A 20396-nucleotide genomic window follows, 5' to 3' on the forward strand; every position below is an offset into this window, starting at 1 on the left:
GATTACTTTAATAATAACAATAATAATAATAATAATAGAACAGCGAGTTATGAAAGGAGGAGGAAAGCAAAGACTCCCTTGACCTCGGATGCCGTAGTACCGCTGAACCGAAAGAAACCGGAAGAAAACTAAGTGATGGCCTTCCCTACAACGTCCTAGCCATACCGATGGCTTACTTCTAAAACATCGCATGTTCCAATGCTCTTTCTACCCATCATATTCCTTAAGTCAGGTTACGCCCCCCAGCCACATTATTTATGCAGTCCATCGGAATGATTTTCGTTGTGCTCATTTTCCTGTGCTACTGAGTAAAGGAAAATAGACCTTACCATGCCGCACTGTAGGGATGTTGTTTGCAAGCGAATTTGCGTAGGCCTACTCCTACAGTATAATGTATTTAGGTTCATTTTCCTTTACATGTATCCATAGGAAAATGAACACAACGAAAGTTGTTCTGATGGACTGCATATCCACATGTGGCTGGGAGGCGTGACCAGTCTTAAGAGAAACAATGGATAGTGCAACCTTTCCAAGGCATCTGTACATAAACCAGTTACCATTGTTCATAAATATGACGTTAGAATGGAGCACCATCGGTGAGCTTCGAACTCAGCCCGGTTTGTCGAAGCCTCACCCTCCCCTACTGGAATAGTTCGCTAGCCGAGTCGGTATCGCATTTTCGGGTCTGTGGACTGTCCGATGGGGCGGTAAGTCCTTTAGTAATAGTCTCTATAGTAGGGGGGAAAGTTAATTATGAGAGGAATACCATTTCATTACTAATGAGAAGAGAGACAATATCTTGTATAATAAATTTTTACTTATACTAGTGAAACACATTATTTACATGGGTATGCCATACAAACACCTTACATATATTAACTTGGGTGATCTTAACGTTTAAATGTTCGGTAGTCTTTTCTACACTTCATTATACGTTTAAATATTCAAAATTAAGAAGGCGCTCCCTCTCGAACTATTACACTACCGGTACCTCAGACTTAGAGAGGCGTTTTCTCTCTAATTATTTCACTTTACACTTACACTAATCACTTTACACACACATCTATTCAACATAGGCATACCCAGCTGTAATTCTGTTTGTTTGTCGAAAATTAATATATTCAACTTGCATCAAATTATGATATAAGTTTGCTAGTATCGTATGAACTGAGATAAGCAATTTACACTCCCAATCCTTTGAAAGTCGCGTTACAACAGTACTTTAAGTTATACGTTGCCAAATATGCAGTATGACAAACACGCCCATTTCATTAGGATTTTTATCAACACATATATCAGGACATTATTTACACAACGATGTTACCTATGGACAAGCATTTAGCGACTTCAATACCAGACATCATAAACAAAGTATTATAGCACTACCTGCAACAAATGGACAAGAATATATACACTTCACATACACATAATGGGCCGCAGGTGGTCTTATTTCACCTGCCGCTTGTGACAGGAGGCTTTACTGTCTCCTGCGATGAACTCAGGACCTTCTGAGACGGGGTATATCTGACCTGGAATTCCCTATACGCTGTGGATAATTAAAGAAATAAATTGGAGGGGTCCTTCATTTAATGCTCATTTGGAATCTCTGCGACGTTGGCTCTATTTAAATTAGCACACATAATCTTTGTATCGAAAGGAAAAGAAACTCGCCACTTGTGTCTGTTCTATTTCACTGAAGAAACGCCTTCACTCCCCCGTTTAAAGGGGCTCATAAAACTCCCGCTGGGAGCTACCCGTGCCACACTTTCAAAGAGCGGTCCATAGCCTTCTCGGGCAATGACTTCACGGCAAATAATCTATTCACTTCTTTCAATACTGGCCATAAATGGCATCACACAAATCACGGCCCTATATCCGGCCTAATCAACATATTCACATCGCGATATGCACCTCGCGTGTCTTAATGACAGATTCCAAGGGAACTTCACATTTCATTTCGCAATATATATTATGGCTACAGCCTGTTCAGCCATTTCATTTCCTCTCGGTACATCGACTACGATGCAGATCTAATGATGATCTCCTGCCATCAGGGTCCAAGTTAACTTGCACATTCGCGAACTAATTAGCGATGTAAGATATATACCCCAATCTCATGCTCCATTCGTTGTTCCAGCAGTTTTAATTTCTAGTAAGGAGGATTTCCTAAGAGCTTGTGAAGTACAAAAAAAAATCAGTTACTGAGATATCTTTGAGGAATCCTATTGGCTGTAGAAAGATGATAACTGGAGTCGTTTACGTAGAATATTTAAGCCCTTTTACTTGACAGTACTTCACACATAATTAATCTGAGGTCCTTAAATTTACGTCATGCATTATCAAACCCTTGTAAAAAAAAATGGAAGGAAAGTTTGGTCGTTCCCAAACCATGAAGAAGTATTCCATAAAAGACCCAAATAAAAATGAAATTATAATTATTATCCCTCTGAAATGGCGTGCTTGCAGTCTACGTTATATCTAAGTGAAAAATTTACATATTTACAATGGGACACGACCTTCAAAGATATAAATACTTGGAAATGTACTCAGCCTTCTGGATACCACGTTCACAGCTTTACAGGGAGGCACTCCATGGATTTAAACTGCTTGCATCACGTCATCGGTGATGTGAAGACCCATGATGACTTCCTGGCAGGTCACGAACATGACGGCTTGATCTGGTATGACGTTCTTGACGTTCTCTGCTACACCAGGCGAAGACAGCTATGCGTCTGGTTCTCTCTAATATGCAGGCAAAATTCTGGCATTCAGATGGGCGTCGGCGTTCACTCCGGCGTTCACGTAGACATGTAAATGAGGGGAAATTATCTCAAGTGAATACGTTAGTCTATCACACACCACAATTTGAACATATGGTTGGATTTGCTCAATAGCACGAGCATTCCAACCTAATGTCGGTAATGTCCCAGAAGCCCGACATTAATCCCTTCTCATTTATCTATTCTTCTTGTAGGCAGCGATTATAGGCCCAGAAATTTCACTAGTTTCCCTAGAAACGACAGTGGTTAGGCCACTAATGTATTAGCATTCTCGTATTCATGACACTAGTTCAGGCCTGTTCTAATGCACTTAGCCGTAAGTCGAGCTCTCAACTGTACTGCGGGTTATTTTAACGTGGCGCTGTCCTCAATTAGGTCTAACTGAGCTGTTCACTGACTTTCTTGGTAATTCATATTGATATCAAGCACGTACGCTCCACCCACTTCGCTAAGTACGTCACTATATATGTTAACTGAGCCGTATTAACTTAGACACATAGGAGGCTTGATGTACGACCTTTTCTACACACGGGTATCAGTTATTACGGTTTCGTACCGTTCCTATTTATTAATTTGCGGCACACTGTACACGCTAACATCTCACTCAGAGGGTGATTATTTCCACATACTCACAGAATTTAATGAATCACTGTATTACACTACTCAAATTACAAGATTATTTCTTCACAAACAACTCACTCACAAACCACGACGAAATACTACCGTACTGGCGTTACAATAAGAATGGACTGGGTGGTGTCTCCTTCTCAGCTCATGAATATATAGGCGCGCTACGCTAGAGACCCGAATGCTGAGGGTGGGGGAAAAAATGCAATCCTTTCTCACACATTGGTCCGTTAATACGCAACGTACAGTAACGAACAGGATATCAAAATGTAGCTCTTGTATTCCCATCTCCACTGAGTGACTGTTATTAAAATAACTTCGTAGGTTCTGAAGCAATCTTAAAAGCGTCCTTTAGTTTCTGGCGGTGAATGATGACGAGCACAGGGGATTCCTTGTGTTCCCTGGCACGGTTAGAGTCCAACATCTGTTAGTCATTAAGACGCGCCCTTGTTTACAGCGCAGTTATCTCTCTGTCAGTTAAGTAGAGCACTTCTCGGTCTCATAATTATGCGTAAAATTCCCTGATTCAAATGAATGTTTGCGCTTAATTATCCAGTGGGTATTTTGCGATTTATAAAAATTAACAGAAATAAAACAGCTGAACGCGATAAGTTGGTAGTGGTGGATGAGCGAGGAAAACATGGTATAATGTTAGTTTTCACGTTGGACCTACTCTCTGGGCTCAGTTAGTGACCTAGATTCTTTGTCACGTGATAACGCGTATGGTTTCATCTCGCTCGTGGTGGGAGTGAGAGAGTTTCGAGTACAAGCGCTCTTGCACCGCCTTGCTGCTAATTACCAGCAACTAGAGCTGGGTCGCGCGACTCTGGATATTGCAACTCGAGTCCTGGAGCGGGCAGAAAAATTCTGACTTGGGCAGTTTTTATCGTAGAATGACGCGGAAAACGGCATATTTCATCTCCTGGATATCATGACATACCATAGGTGACGTTGTGAACGGTCACATCCCTCCCCTGCTTAAAATAAGAAAAATCACGGGTAGGGATTTTTCTTACCAATCACATGGTTCTCGTATCATTAAAAGTGAGTGTATCGTAGGATGGCATTTTCTTGTCTTAGAACGTATCTGGACATAAGGATATGCAAGTATTCTTGGGTCATGATATCTCGTCTTTCCGTGCATGCTAGACAATCTTCATCTCCCGACTCGCCAGTGTTATCATCCATCCCATGGTGATCTTCCAGTTCCATGTAGTTTACTCCATCCATCTCTTCTTCAGGATCCTCCTCATCCGCGACGTCCACTCCGTCGTCGTCCTCGTCTTCTTCTGGAGGCTGTCCTTCATCTTCTAGGTCATCTGGATCGTTTGGATTCTCCTCCGGTAATTGTCCTGGCACATGGTATAGTTTTAGATTTGAGGCGTTATAGATAGCCTCAGTTGTCCCATCCATGGATTGTACCTTGTACGCGTTATTTTCTAAATTTTGAATTATTCGATAAGGCCCAATATACATCTCTGCAAATTTGTGGTAAAATTTCCGTGGTGGATCCGAAGTTGCGGGACGTTTGACCAATACAAGTTCTCCCACACGTAGAGGTCTGTGGAATCGTTTGCGTCGCAATCGTCGTAACCGCTTCTCTGCCTGTTTCTTCAGAGATTCCAACGTATCTCTCACCCTCAACTCTACTGATGGTCTAGGATCTTCTGGACATGGCACGACATCTTTCCATGGTCTCTCGGGATGTTCGTTGAAGTGCACGACGCTAGGAATCTGCCCTGTCGATTCGTGTACGGTTGCGTTTATGCATTCCATGATGGTTGGAACAACATCTACCCACCGCCAATGCTGTCTCGGGCAATAGATTCTGCAAAATTTTCCGATCTCCCTCATAATCCTATCGAACTCATGAGGTGTTGAATTCCCATCTGTTCCATGTCTCTACGGAACGCGGCTGATGTGAACTGCGATCCGTGATCGGTTAAGAGTTTATCGGGTTTGCCCATCTTGGGAATGATCTTATTCCTTATCTGGTTGACAACGGTACGCGTATTTGCTTTTTGTACTGGACACAGCATAACATATTTGCTGAAGACGTCCATGCACACCAAAATGAATTGGAGCCCCCTGGTCGCCTTTGGAAGCGGACCATAGAAGTCCATGGAAAACAGTTCACGGGGCTTCTCAGGAATCAACGGCTTCGGTGGTTGTTTGAGTAAATACGCGTTGGGCTTAATACGTTGACGGATGTCACAAGTCATTAAAACTGTACGAGTCATCCTCCTCATTCGCGGCCATGTAAAGGTCTCTCTAAGCGTCGCCATGACTTTGTCTACACCAGCGTATCCTATGGAGTGATGCGTCAGCCATATTAAGTCAACCTGGAGAGCGGGTGGAACGACCACTCTAAGACGAGTATGCGCATCATCCACATATTTGTACAAGATCCCATTTATGTAGTTATAGTTTTGCGCATGTCTCTCAGCGTCTTGATATTCTGGCGTGTTTTGATGGCATATCCTTTATTCCTTATACTAGTTAAATTAATGTTATTCCATATGTACACAATATACATTTCAAGTCGGATCGTAGCTTATCATTAGTGTGTCGATTCTTCCTCATATTTACTCAACCCTACTTCTAAAGCACGAGGTCTTGGGCTGAGCATCCCTGGTACTTCATTCTGGCCATGCGACATAGCAAATTTCTCCTTCAGTGCGGTCCCTAATTCCGTAGTAAAAGTGGTCTTCTTAAGTCCGCAGTTTGTCTGGAACACTGTGTTGAGACGAAAATTTCCTGTTTTCCCGTGTCTTCTAAGTACTCTCTGACGTATTCTTTCATTGACGATTTTCTTCTCTAGTTTCTTCCTGACGAACTGAATATCGTCCTGCGACCGGCCTGATTCAATGACGCATCTTCTCAATATCCTAGATAATCGCTGATAACTCATAAGGTTATCCATTCCTCTGGTCCATATTAAAAATTTCTGGAGCTCTTTGATTATGCCTTCATGAAGACCAACGTTAAGTGTACTCTTCCGGATTACCGGTGATTCTCTCATCTTCTTCTCCTTCCTCCGGTATTTCACCTTATCCGTCTTCTTCTTCTTCTTCCGTCGTCTCGTCATGCCCTTCTGAATTCTCTTCATTTCTGCAGCGTTCCCTTGTCGAATATTCAGTTGCCCTGTTGCTTCATTCACTGCTTTGATATTTACATCCCTTTGAATTGCGTCGCAAGTAATTTCATGTTCTTTTTCCTCGGCGGTGACCCTCAATTCAACTTTCACTCGGTCCATCTGCTGGTCAATATATTCTTTGCACTTAGTCTCTGTGCTGTCCCGAACCTGCGTTATTTGTCCTTCCATTTCTGCTATTCGGTTTTCCTGAGCTGTCATTCTTATTTCTATTTCGGCTGTACGCTCATCCAGACGGCTACTAGTTTGCTCTAGCTTCAACGTGAGGGAATCTATGCGTGTCGTCACGTCATCAATGCGGGAGTTAACATGTTCTTTGAGCTCCGCAGCTTGGGCTTTACACGACGCCTCGTATCCGTCTAACCGTGCAGTGAGCTGACCTACTCGACTATTGTGCTGGTCTAAACGTTCTTCAATTTGTGTGGTTGCCTGTCCTAGTTTATTTAATAGTTCTGCCTGCCTATCACTATCAGCCTTTAGCTGCTCCTTTAAAAGTCCTGCCTGTCTTTCACTATTGTCCGCATTAGCCTGTTCCAATTTCGCAAGACGCTCATCAAACTTCGCACTCTGTTCCCTGAAAAGCTCTGCCTGCTTCTCACTTTGTTCGGCCAGTAAGGCGGCCATCAACTGTTTAATACCTTCCACATCCATAATACTTCACTTCTTGAGAAATGTGTGCCCCCCTGAATTAAGCTGCTCGTGGTATTTCAGTTCATACGATTCAGTTTCCTAAACTTAGGAAGGTGTGCAATTTTTGAAAATGACCAAGTCGTTTTACGCCAAAATTAGCTTCAAAACAGCTGCGTCACACCTCCTAATAATTACTTGTGTTTCCCTAGTATTTTCCTACGTAATTCATAAACATTATCCCGACATATTGTTTTTTAATAATTAAATTCATGTAGCCCTTTATAAGATAAATATTACCTAAATCCGCGACCTAAATGGGCTCGGTACTTTACGTGTGCCAGAAATGTGATGCACTTAATAAACATTGGATGTTTTCAGCCTCGAGATTTGGAAGATGCTTTAGCAGACAATTCCCCGTCTCGAACTGACAACATTGCACTGTTCATTTGAGAGAAAAAAAATTAAGAGTGATGAGGCTTCCACTCTTGTCCGCGATATCTACTCTGTTTACATTGGATGAATCCCCTAAACTACCAAGGCCTGCTACAAACGCATCGCCTTCGGCATGAACCTGTGACCAGAAGAATTTGAAGAACTCAGTCCAGTCATTTTATCCTCAACAATGGGAAGGTCATTTTATTGCTCCCCTGAAGTTACACAACTCCATAACTTTTTTTTCAGGTCCGCCATATTTCTGAGTGACCATCGTGTATATTTCCACTTAACCTGGTACACGATCTCTTCATTCTTCTCCCTACATCCGTCGGATTTAATTTATTCCCGTCACTCATTCAAATATCGTTGCGCGTGACGTAACTGTCTATGGTAGCGGCTTACGCACTCCATCCGACACATTATCCATATTAACTATCACGTTCACACGCTCTGATTCTATTTTGTATTCCTCTCTTCTAGCAAATTTAATATACGGGTAAAATTTGGTATTTCCATTCGTTCAGTTCTAACCGAATCAATTTGATAATCCTACTACCTTAGGTACTCCTTTTATAGTAGTGGTATTCGAACTTGTGCCTTAATATTGGCTATATCAATATTTATGGTGCCGTAGGGCTTTACAAACTTGCCCCAACAACGGGACGCTAAATTATGCGTCGCGAGAACAATATGTAGCTCGCCCCAAACAACAATAAGGCCACACGTGACGGGACGCCAATTATGCAACCTTTCCAAGGCATCTGTACATAAACCAGTTACCATTGTTCATAAATATGACGTTAGAATGGAGCACCATCGGTGAGCTTCGAACTCAGCCCGGTTTGTCGAAGCCTCACCCTCCCCTACTGGAATAGTTCGCTAGCCGAGTCGGTATCGCATTTTCGGGTCTGTGGACTGTCCGATGGGGCGGTAAGTCCTTTAGTAATAGTCTCTATAGTAGGGGGGAAAGTTAATTATGAGAGGAATACCATTTCATTACTAATGAGAAGAGAGACAATATCTTGTATAATAAATTTTTACTTATACTAGTGAAACACATTATTTACATGGGTATGCCATACAAACACCTTACATATATTAACTTGGGTGATCTTAACGTTTAAATGTTCGGTAGTCTTTTCTACACTTCATTATACGTTTAAATATTCAAAATTAAGAAGGCGCTCCCTCTCGAACTATTACACTACCGGTACCTCAGACTTAGAGAGGCGTTTTCTCTCTAATTATTTCACTTTACACTTACACTAATCACTTTACACACACATCTATTCAACATAGGCATACCCAGCTGTAATTCTGTTTGTTTGTCGAAAATTAATATATTCAACTTGCATCAAATTATGATATAAGTTTGCTAGTATCGTATGAACTGAGATAAGCAATTTACACTCCCAATCCTTTGAAAGTCGCGTTACAACAGTACTTTAAGTTATACGTTGCCAAATATGCAGTATGACAAACACGCCCATTTCATTAGGATTTTTATCAACACATATATCAGGACATTATTTACACAACGATGTTACCTATGGACAAGCATTTAGCGACTTCAATACCAGACATCATAAACAAAGTATTATAGCACTACCTGCAACAAATGGACAAGAATATATACACTTCACATACACATAATGGGCCGCAGGTGGTCTTATTTCACCTGCCGCTTGTGACAAGAGGTTTTACTGTCTCCTGCGATGAACTCAGGACCTTCTGAGACGGGGTATATCTGACCTGGAATTCCCTATACGCTGTGGATAATTAAAGAAATAAATTGGAGGGGTCCTTCATTTAATGCTCATTTGGAATCTCTGCGACGTTGGCTCTATTTAAATTAGCACACATAATCTTTGTATCGAAAGGAAAAGAAACTCGCCACTTGTGTCTGTTCTATTTCACTGAAGAAACGCCTTCACTCCCCCGTTTAAAGGGGCTCATAAAACTCCCGCTGGGAGCTACCCGTGCCACACTTTCAAAGAGCGGTCCATAGCCTTCTCGGGCAATGACTTCACGGCAAATAATCTATTCACTTCTTTCAATACTGGCCATAAATGGCATCACACAAATCACGGCCCTATATCCGGCCTAATCAACATATTCACATCGCGATATGCACCTCGCGTGTCTTAATGACAGATTCCAAGGGAACTTCACATTTCATTTCGCAATATATATTATGGCTACAGCCTGTTCAGCCATTTCATTTCCTCTCGGTACATCGACTACGATGCAGATCTAATGATGATCTCCTGCCATCAGGGTCCAAGTTAACTTGCACATTCGCGAACTAATTAGCGATGTAAGATATATACCCCAATCTCATGCTCCATTCGTTGTTCCAGCAGTTTTAATTTCTAGTAAGGAGGATTTCCTAAGAGCTTGTGAAGTACAAAAAAAAAATCAGTTACTGAGATATCTTTGAGGAATCCTATTGGCTGTAGAAAGATGATAACTGGAGTCGTTTACGTAGAATATTTAAGCCCTTTTACTTGACAGTACTTCACACATAATTAATCTGAGGTCCTTAAATTTACGTCATGCATTATCAAACCCTTGTAAAAAAAATGGAAGGAAAGTTTGGTCGTTCCCAAACCATGAAGAAGTATTCCATAAAAGACCCAAATAAAAATGAAATTATAATTATTATCCCTCTGAAATGGCGTGCTTGCAGTCTACGTTATATCTAAGTGAAAAATTTACATATTTACAATGGGACACGACCTTCAAAGATATAAATACTTGGAAATGTACTCAGCCTTCTGGATACCACGTTCACAGCTTTACAGGGAGGCACTCCATGGATTTAAACTGCTTGCATCACGTCATCGGTGATGTGAAGACCCATGATGACTTCCTGGCAGGTCACGAACATGACGGCTTGATCTGGTATGACGTTCTTGACGTTCTCTGCTACACCAGGCGAAGACAGCTATGCGTCTGGTTCTCTCTAATATGCAGGCAAAATTCTGGCATTCAGATGGGCGTCGGCGTTCACTCCGGCGTTCACGTAGACATGTAAATGAGGGGAAATTATCTCAAGTGAATACGTTAGTCTATCACACACCACAATTTGAACATATGGTTGGATTTGCTCAATAGCACGAGCATTCCAACCTAATGTCGGTAATGTCCCAGAAGCCCGACATTAATCCCTTCTCATTTATCTATTCTTCTTGTAGGCAGCGATTATAGGCCCAGAAATTTCACTAGTTTCCCTAGAAACGACAGTGGTTAGGCCACTAATGTATTAGCATTCTCGTATTCATGACACTAGTTCAGGCCTGTTCTAATGCACTTAGCCGTAAGTCGAGCTCTCAACTGTACTGCGGGTTATTTTAACGTGGCGCTGTCCTCAATTAGGTCTAACTGAGCTGTTCACTGACTTTCTTGGTAATTCATATTGATATCAAGCACGTACGCTCCACCCACTTCGCTAAGTACGTCACTATATATGTTAACTGAGCCGTATTAACTTAGACACATAGGAGGCTTGATGTACGACCTTTTCTACACACGGGTATCAGTTATTACGGTTTCGTACCGTTCCTATTTATTAATTTGCGGCACACTGTACACGCTAACATCTCACTCAGAGGGTGATTATTTCCACATACTCACAGAATTTAATGAATCACTGTATTACACTACTCAAATTACAAGATTATTTCTTCACAAACAACTCACTCACAAACCACGACGAAATACTACCGTACTGGCGTTACAATAAGAATGGACTGGGTGGTGTCTCCTTCTCAGCTCATGAATATATAGGCGCGCTACGCTAGAGACCCGAATGCTGAGGGTGGGGGAAAAAATGCAATCCTTTCTCACACATTGGTCCGTTAATACGCAACGTACAGTAACGAACAGGATATCAAAATGTAGCTCTTGTATTCCCATCTCCACTGAGTGACTGTTATTAAAATAACTTCGTAGGTTCTGAAGCAATCTTAAAAGCGTCCTTTAGTTTCTGGCGGTGAATGATGACGAGCACAGGGGATTCCTTGTGTTCCCTGGCACGGTTAGAGTCCAACATCTGTTAGTCATTAAGACGCGCCCTTGTTTACAGCGCAGTTATCTCTCTGTCAGTTAAGTAGAGCACTTCTCGGTCTCATAATTATGCGTAAAATTCCCTGATTCAAATGAATGTTTGCGCTTAATTATCCAGTGGGTATTTTGCGATTTATAAAAATTAACAGAAATAAAACAGCTGAACGCGATAAGTTGGTAGTGGTGGATGAGCGAGGAAAACATGGTATAATGTTAGTTTTCACGTTGGACCTACTCTCTGGGCTCAGTTAGTGACCTAGATTCTTTGTCACGTGATAACGCGTATGGTTTCATCTCGCTCGTGGTGGGAGTGAGAGAGTTTCGAGTACAAGCGCTCTTGCACCGCCTTGCTGCTAATTACCAGCAACTAGAGCTGGGTCGCGCGACTCTGGATATTGCAACTCGAGTCCTGGAGCGGGCAGAAAAATTCTGACTTGGGCAGTTTTTATCGTAGAATGACGCGGAAAACGGCATATTTCATCTCCTGGATATCATGACATACCATAGGTGACGTTGTGAACGGTCACAATAGGAAGAGCACTGGGACATACGAGGTTTTAGAAGTAAGTCATCGACACACTGACTGTTGTTAGTTAGTTCTTTGACTATTGTGCTGTAGGCTACACATCTCTGTTATGTGGCATTACTGCTCTAATCAACGGCTACACAACAGCTAGTGTTTAATATTATTACTCAGACCTACCTTGAAAGGAAGTGTACGGCGCATTCCCAACCTAGTGCTCCACACCGATAGAATTATAATATCAGTCGATTCTAATTTGTTGCGTTCCTGAATTACTTTTTAACATTCAGGTGTTAAGAAAATTGGTATTACTTTGAAAGTTTGAAACAATTTTCTTACAATGTAAAAAGTAGACGACATGAAAGGAATGCTAGTTGCTTTACGTCGCACCGACACAGATAGGTCTTATGGCGACGATGGGACAGGAAAGGGCTAGGAGTGGGAAGGAAGCGGCCGTGGCCTTAATTAAGGTACAGTCCCAGCATTTGCCTGGTGTGAAAATGGGAAACCACGGAAAACCATTTTCAGGGCTGCCGACAGTGGGATTCGAACCTACTATCTCCCGAATACTGGATACTGGCCGCACTTAAGCGACTGCAGCTATCGAGCTCGGTATGAAAGGAATGTACTGTAAACCTGCATAACGTATTTTGTGATCTTTAACTTCAGTATTTTTCTGCTTCCACAACTGTAGCCGGCTCAGGTAACATTATCTGTTGAAATTCCGTTGGCAGAATTGTTAGACACCTGAAGGCATGAGTCCGATAGGAGCAGGGATACCTTCCGCCTCACCCCCTTTCTTTTTACAAATGTCCCACCATCCCGCAAACACTTTTTGGGAAGGGAAAATGTACCGCTTTTTCTCGAACTCAAACAAGGACTTAACTTCTGATATGCAGAATATACCAATACCAACTACAATACCGGATAAATCAGACCGCAATGCAGAATCCAGTATGACGGTTGTTTTGGGCCATTCCCCTTGGTGTAGATTTACTGTCTGCTGCAAAACAAGACGAAAGCGATGGGCGTAAGTTCTATATAAAATAATTAATGCTGTTCATATCAACATTAACTGCGTTTACAAATGAAAATAAGAAAACTAAGAAATGAAGTTACTCGTATTTATCGTCTGAGAAAGAAAAAAGACACGAACACATATTCGACCCACCTGCTGTACTTAACCCTACAACCAGCAGAGCTGAAAATTACGAACTTTTGCTAACATCTATCATAACAGCTTAAAATAGATTTAGAACAAACATAAGGCACCAACTCCAGTACTACGGAATGTCATTCTCAATGAAATGAAATGGCGTATGACTTTTAGTGCCGGGAGTGTCCAAGAACAAGTTCGGCTCGCCAGATGCAGGTCTTTAAATTTGACTCTCGTAGGCGACCTGCGCGTCGTGATGAGGATGAAATGATGACGAAGACGATACATACACTCAGCCCCCGTGCCAGCGAAATTAACGAATTAAATTTAAAATTCCAGACTCTGCCGGGAATCGAACCCGGCACCCCTGTGACCAAAGGTCAGCACGCTAACCATTTAGCCATAGAGCCGGACGTCATTCTCAATTACTACGAAGTACACTAGCCAACTTTAAATGTTCACATAACGATGCATTTTTAAAATACATATTCACCTTCAATGGCATCCCTTAATATTGAGAGGGGTGGGGGGAGGAAAGTATAACTAAGTTGACACGTTATTTTCTTCTTCTTCTTCTTCTTCTTCTTCTTCTTAATCGATTTACCCTCCAGGTTCGGTTTTTCCCTCGGACTTAGCGAGGGATCCCACCTCTAAACCCTCAAGGGCAGTGTCCTGGAGCTTCAGACTTTGGGTCGGGGGATACAACTGGGGAGAATGACCAGTACCTCGCCCAGGCGGCCTCACCTGCTATATTGAACAGGGACCTTGTGGAGGGATGGGAAGATTGGATGGGACAGGCAAGGAAGAGGGAAGGAAGCAGCCGTGGCCTTAAGTCAGGTACCATGCCGACATTTACCTGGAGGAGAAGTGGGAAACCACGGAAAACCACTCCCAGGACGACTGAGGTGGGAATCAAACCCACCTCTACTCAGTTGACCTCCCGAGGCTGAGTGGACCCCGTTCCAGTCCTCGTACCACTTTTCAAATTTCGTGGCAGAGCCGGGAATCGAACCCAGGCCTCCGGGGTTGGCAGCTAATCACGCTAACCACTACACCACAGAGGCGGACATGTTATTTTCCAAAGAGAATAATTTGCTGCCAAGTTTCTATATTTTACCTGTCTTTTCTCCTGGGAGTTCATATGTATTTGTCAGCCTACCTACCTTCAGATTTTTGGTCCGTCCGAACGAGTTGGCCGTGCGGTTAGGGCGCACAGCTGTGAGCTTGCAACCGGGAAACATTGGGTTCGAACTCCACTGTCGGCAGCCCTGAAGACAGTTTTCCGTGGTTTCCCATTTTCACACCAGGCAAATGCTGGGGCTGTACCTTAATTAAGGCCACGGCCGCTTCCTTCCCACTCCTAGCCCTTTCGTATCCCATCGTCGCCATAAGACCTATCTGTGTCGGTGCGACGTAAAGCAAACTGTGAAAAAAAGAAGTTAACTGCTGCATATAATACATTTTGCTCATAAGTCTAGGATGTAATGCATGATGTTTTAATATTACTGTCCCCTTGTTTTGCAGGTACTGCGAGAATTGTCAGCACAGCTAGCGAAGGTGAATTCGGTTGCGGAACTCTACAATATCATGGTTCGTTATAATCATCAGTATTGTACAGCTGAACTTCTACGAGATTTACAGAAGAACTCTAGATCAAGACACGAGAAAGTAAGTCAATACATATAATTTCTACAGAGGTTTAGAGATACCTTTCAATATCAAAGCATTGTTAGGCGATTCAAATACGATAGGTGAACGTTTATCAATAGTGGAAATTCGTGTTTCTAGTCGAATAGTCTGAAGAGGACCCATCCCACTTACAAGGTGACTTTGGATACGTGTCCCCACCAAATTGATCCATTTTCAAGACGTTGTATGTAAAGCCAAAGGCAAGAAATTTCACCGGTTCAAATTGTAAAGCACAACTCCTATTAAATTCCGAGAACATGAAATTTGAATATTTCGACAGTGCTTCATAAAAACTAGTAGGCGACAAATTCCCTCAACGAACGCGTAGTGCAAAGATTAAGCTCTCCGCTTCCCAGGCTCACACTCCACGGATCAAATGTCACCTTGTAGTGTTTTTGTTTGTTGCTCCATGATTTGAAAAACTGCTTGTGGATGTGAAAACCCCGCCTTTGTTCATTGTGCTTATGCCTTATACATTACTGCTTCTCTTGTTTTTACGACCATTATCGTCCTGGTTCGTGTGCTATTTCATAGTCGCAACACAAATCTTACAACGATCTGCATCATACTATACATGCAAAAAGCAAAGTCACCTCCGTACAGGCCATGAAGGCCCTTGGAGGAGTGGAAGGTAAAGGCTTCCACCATTGTCAACCTCGGCACGTGATGGGGTAGAGTTGTTAGCTCTACGCCCGGCCGCCTTTGCCCCCAGGAATTAACCTGGTACTCATTTATTTTTGGTGTACGCTGAGTGAACCTCAGGGCCATATGCACCTCCGGAAGTGGAAATCTCGGTTCTTAAATTTTTCGACTTCCTGACGGGGATTCGAACTCACGTCCTCACGCCTTTACCGCCTCGGACAGGCAGCCCCTTCATGCTATACATGACAAACAACAAATATACTGAAGAAGAAGAATGAAAATGATTTTGTGAATGTTCTGGTCACAATTTTTTACTCCCACCCACAAAAAAGGCTCCAATTCTGGATATTTAATTGTGATATCATACTCTTAATCATCAGTTAAAACTGTATCAACGAATTCCTTGAACCAATCAACGTTTAACAATAATGTTGCCATTGATGCTTTCACGGCCCGTACTTATAGACATGATGTACGCTTTTGGGCTTATGCCGTGTCAAGAAAATAAGGTGAAATTCTTTACGTTTCGCAGAGAACTTTGCTCTGCGTCATCAGAAGAAAATCTCGACTATCCACGAGAAAGGCTTCTAAAACAATGAGGTTTGAATTTAGACGTTACCCAATAGAAGTACTAAATTCAAACCTCATTGTTTTAGAAGCCTTTCTCGTGGACAGTCGAGATTTTTTTCTGATGATGCAGAGCACAGTTCTCTGCGAAACGTAAAGAATTTCACCTTATTTTCTTGACACGGTATAAGCCCAAAAGCCTATATCATGTCAATAAGGTACTTATATTTTCAATAAATAACATCCGATTTCCCACGGTGAAGCAGACGACAATACGGACATTAATCAACTAGTATTGTTCAATACATATTACTGCGCAAATTTTAATGTACTTGCAAATAATGTACAACCTGAAAGTTAAAGCAACCCGCGTGAACAGTACGGAGGCGAAATTCGAGCCGTGGATCACGAGTTTGTCATGCAGAGAGCTACAGTTACTTACGTCTATGTATTATACATCTAAACTGTCAAATACATAAATATATACACAAGTACATCTTTCTAGAATTTTAATTTTAAAGAAGGTCTTCAAATGCATTATCTCTCCATAGTGATATTTCTGCTCTTAATTCAGGACTTGTTGCTGTGCAATTTGCTTCACACATCTCTACTGGTTTAATAATTTCGTCTACTGAAAACTTAGAAAAATCACTAGGAATACGCCCTTCTAAAAGGGTCGCTCTGTTAACATTATCACAAAGTCGTATTAAGGGGTGGAAAATAGGTATAAATAACCTACTACCTTCCTGAAGTATTCCTTAGGATCCTTATTTGACACATTAGTTCATTGAGTTTGCCTGCCACAAGTACGTGGGAGACGGATTTGTTCACCCTTTGAAGCAGCCATGTCATTTGCTGCAATAAAAATGCCTTTACACTTTTCATCGGTATTTTTTTCATTATATTCAAACTTCCTATTACGGTGTCAATGTAAGACAATGCAGTTGTTTTCAAGCCAATGATAAATTCGTTTCTTCTCAAAGCCGCGCCCAAAGCAACAGCCTTACTTAACGTATCACTATCTGGATCTTCTTTTATTTGTTCAATACGCCTTGCTTGTAATATTAGTTCCTGAAATACAGTGAAGCTGTCATGTCTTTCTACGCTATGAGTAGGACAAAATGCTTTTTACTTGGTCTTTTTTTGACTCACTGATATCGGGTCACTAGTAACTCTTTGAAGAGTAGACATTGTTTGCGCAGAAGCAGAGACATACATTGTCACTGATGAGATAATCCCTAACGTTTAATTCGCTTAATATATTGCAGACCGGGCGAGTTGGCCGTGCGCGTAGAGGCGTGCGGCTGTGAGCTTGCATCCGGGAGATAGTAGGTTCGAATCCCACTATCGGCAGCCCTGAAGATGGTTTTCCGTGGTTTCCCATTTTCACACCAGGCAAATGCTGGGGCTGTACCTTAATTAAGGCCACGGCCGCTTCCTTCCAACTCCTAGGCCTTTCCCATCCCATCATCGCCATAAGACCTATCTGTTGAACCCATAATTCTACGGTGAGAAAAATAAATTTTGTCTCTCAATATTTATTTGGTATCAACAAGCTACTTTTATTTTTGAGGGCAGCCATGTTGCGCTCCTAAGAGCCCCGATGTCGCGTGGGAATGATCTCACTCACGGCAAGCTCGTGAAATACCGTGACACCTCGGCGAACCTCGAGTGCCCGATAATTCTTTAAATTCATGGAATTCTATATAACGAGGGATTTTGGCATTACAGTAAAGAAAGAAATAAATAAGTTAAATTATTCGTAAACCCTACGGGAAGACAGAGCCCCCAGGGAAAAACATAAATGCAGTTAAGCCTAAGTACCTGTCAGCGTCAGATCAGTGAACTCGCTACACGTGCCAAGGTCAATGGATGAAGAAAACGCGCGAAACGCACGGGCAGAAATAATTTATTTCCCCTGTTGTGAGTGTGGTAAAATTATAAGATTAACATCTAAAATAATTGCAAGCCTGTCCGGAAGTCTGGGACAAGTCTCATCAAAATCGGTCTATTGGACGCAAAATTGGCAGATTACGCAATCAAGCTTAATAGTGTGGGTAGCGTCCCTTCTGAGATTATAAAAGGAACCCCCCACCGTATATTTTTCAGTGTCGATCTGGGTCTTGAAGCCGCGGGAGCTTACGCCTGTCGTCAGTGGAAAATTGCGCCAGATTGATCTACAAATAACTAAATACATGTCCGTGGCTGACGTCCACATACTCGGTTAGGAAGAGAAGGTGATTGAAAAAGTTCTGAACGTTTGCCGACGAACTATGAAAGTGTAGGTGTTTGTTAAAATATACACAGTACATTTTATTATATCATCTCATGTACGTTTGAAAGTGGTAAGAGAGTTGGGGGAAGCTATTCAGAGTAGTTCTGCTCCCTTTATCTGTTGAACACCTGTTTTATTGGAGTGACAGAGAGAGACAACTCTGGGAACGAACCAGACAGTCGCAGTTGACTGCAGAACGAGGGAAGTTCGTTGTGTAAATTATACAGAAAAGTGCGTGATTTGTGTGGTAATTTTTGTATCGTGTGGAAAAGGCAGTGTTTGTAAGAGTGAGATGTTGGAAATGAAAATGTTATTTGTGAAAATGTACGGCTAAAGTACGAGGTCAGCTGGCGACGATGTAGCCAGAATACTGGGAATGACTCCATTGTGCAGGTCTGTCTATATTTGTATTATGTCGTAGTTAGATGTTATTGTTCTGTCCCAACAAAATTTTCAGGGTGATTGTCGGGTTGATATTTGTAATTATCAGGCGAAAGGTGTTGTAATTTTTGGTCAGCGTGTGAAAATTTCAGTGTGTAAATTTCACGTCAAGAAACTGTAAAATGCGACGTTTAAAATTTGGTGTTTATGTTCGATGAGATATTGTCCAAAGCGTGAAATTTTTTGGAAGTTATAAGTGTAAATTAGTCGTGGCGAATATCTTAATTTCAAATGTCAGTTGAATTCGGAAATGAAATTTTTTCTATGTTAAAAAGGTGCATTTAACCTGTATATTTTACAAGGATCGCAGGCATTTAGAAAATTTCAGTGAAATTCGATAGAGTTACATTTATTCATGGGAAGTAACATTTCGAGGCATCGTGTATATCAATGATACGAAAAATCGCGGTGTGGTCTTGGATTCTCGAGGTCCGAAAGTCATAATGACAGTAAATAATGCAGAGATGTGCTTTATAATGGTTGTTGTTTTCACCGGAGGATTGAATGATGAAAAAGGGTCTAGGAAATATAAGAAAAGGATTGAGAGCGAAGAATTTATATTTGTGTGGAGATGAGAGGGATAAGAATATTGAAGATGAAATGAAGCCTGGATTTTAAGTGATACCGCTGGAATAAGGCGAGGAGGATGAGTTTGAGACAGGCTATATTTTACCGAGGAAGTATTTAGGAAACAGGCTGTATTGAGACAGGCTGTAGTGTTTTCCGCTACCAATCCGAAATTTGAGACGACTACTGTGTGAAGCACCGTAGATTTCTAGTAAGATCCCAAGTGAAAACGACTCTAGAAAAGGTTAAAAATCTTGGTTGTAAACGTTCAGTGATTTGTTACGTAAAGCCCGTATGAATATTAGGATAATGTGACCTCAAGGATAAAAGAGCACTTAGGACTCCTGGTTGGTATTGAATTTCGTTCACTGGATATGTCATTGATATAAATAGTTGGAATTGACGATAGGCGATTTGAGAGTTTTTAATGCGGTAGTGATGATTATTATTTTGAAGGCATCCACTATGGTAGACGTGTGTTGGGAATTATCATTGCTTCCCTAAAACTTCGTTGCACAGGCTGGGATTATGTTTGAGGTGGAGAATTGTTCGTCACGTATATTTATTTTCGAGTTCACGTATTGTAACGATATAGAGACTTACTGTATTTTTTGACTTGCATTCGTTTAATAGTGAGAGACGTTGTTCCGTTGTGTGTTATTAGTCTGACCAGGTTTAGTATTGAAATGTCAGAGTTTGTTTGAAATTGCTAGTTCGCCTGATATGTTAAGGGATGCGTAGTACGACCCATTTTTGACGCCCGACGATAGATTTAAGACTTCACATGTTATCCTTGGAGTTACTGATGATGAGACGTCCTAGTTCACGCCCGACGATAGAAT

General features: G+C 41.7%; 1 protein-coding gene across 2 annotated transcripts in view; it reads left to right on the top strand.

Moving 5' to 3' along the window:
* Positions 1 to 20396, top strand: part of LOC136878889 (vascular endothelial growth factor A) — a 240282-nt gene that overhangs the window by 39500 nt on the left and 180386 nt on the right. For both annotated transcript variants that reach the window (XM_068228991.1, XM_067152474.2), the window contains exon 2: positions 14898 to 15041. In XM_068228991.1, the coding sequence (XP_068085092.1) occupies positions 14898 to 15041 (144 nt within the window). The remainder of the gene's footprint in view (positions 1 to 14897; positions 15042 to 20396) is intronic.

Source organism: Anabrus simplex, chromosome 1 (assembly GCF_040414725.1).
Source record: "Anabrus simplex isolate iqAnaSimp1 chromosome 1, ASM4041472v1, whole genome shotgun sequence".
Taxonomy (NCBI): Eukaryota; Metazoa; Arthropoda; class Insecta; order Orthoptera; family Tettigoniidae; genus Anabrus; species Anabrus simplex.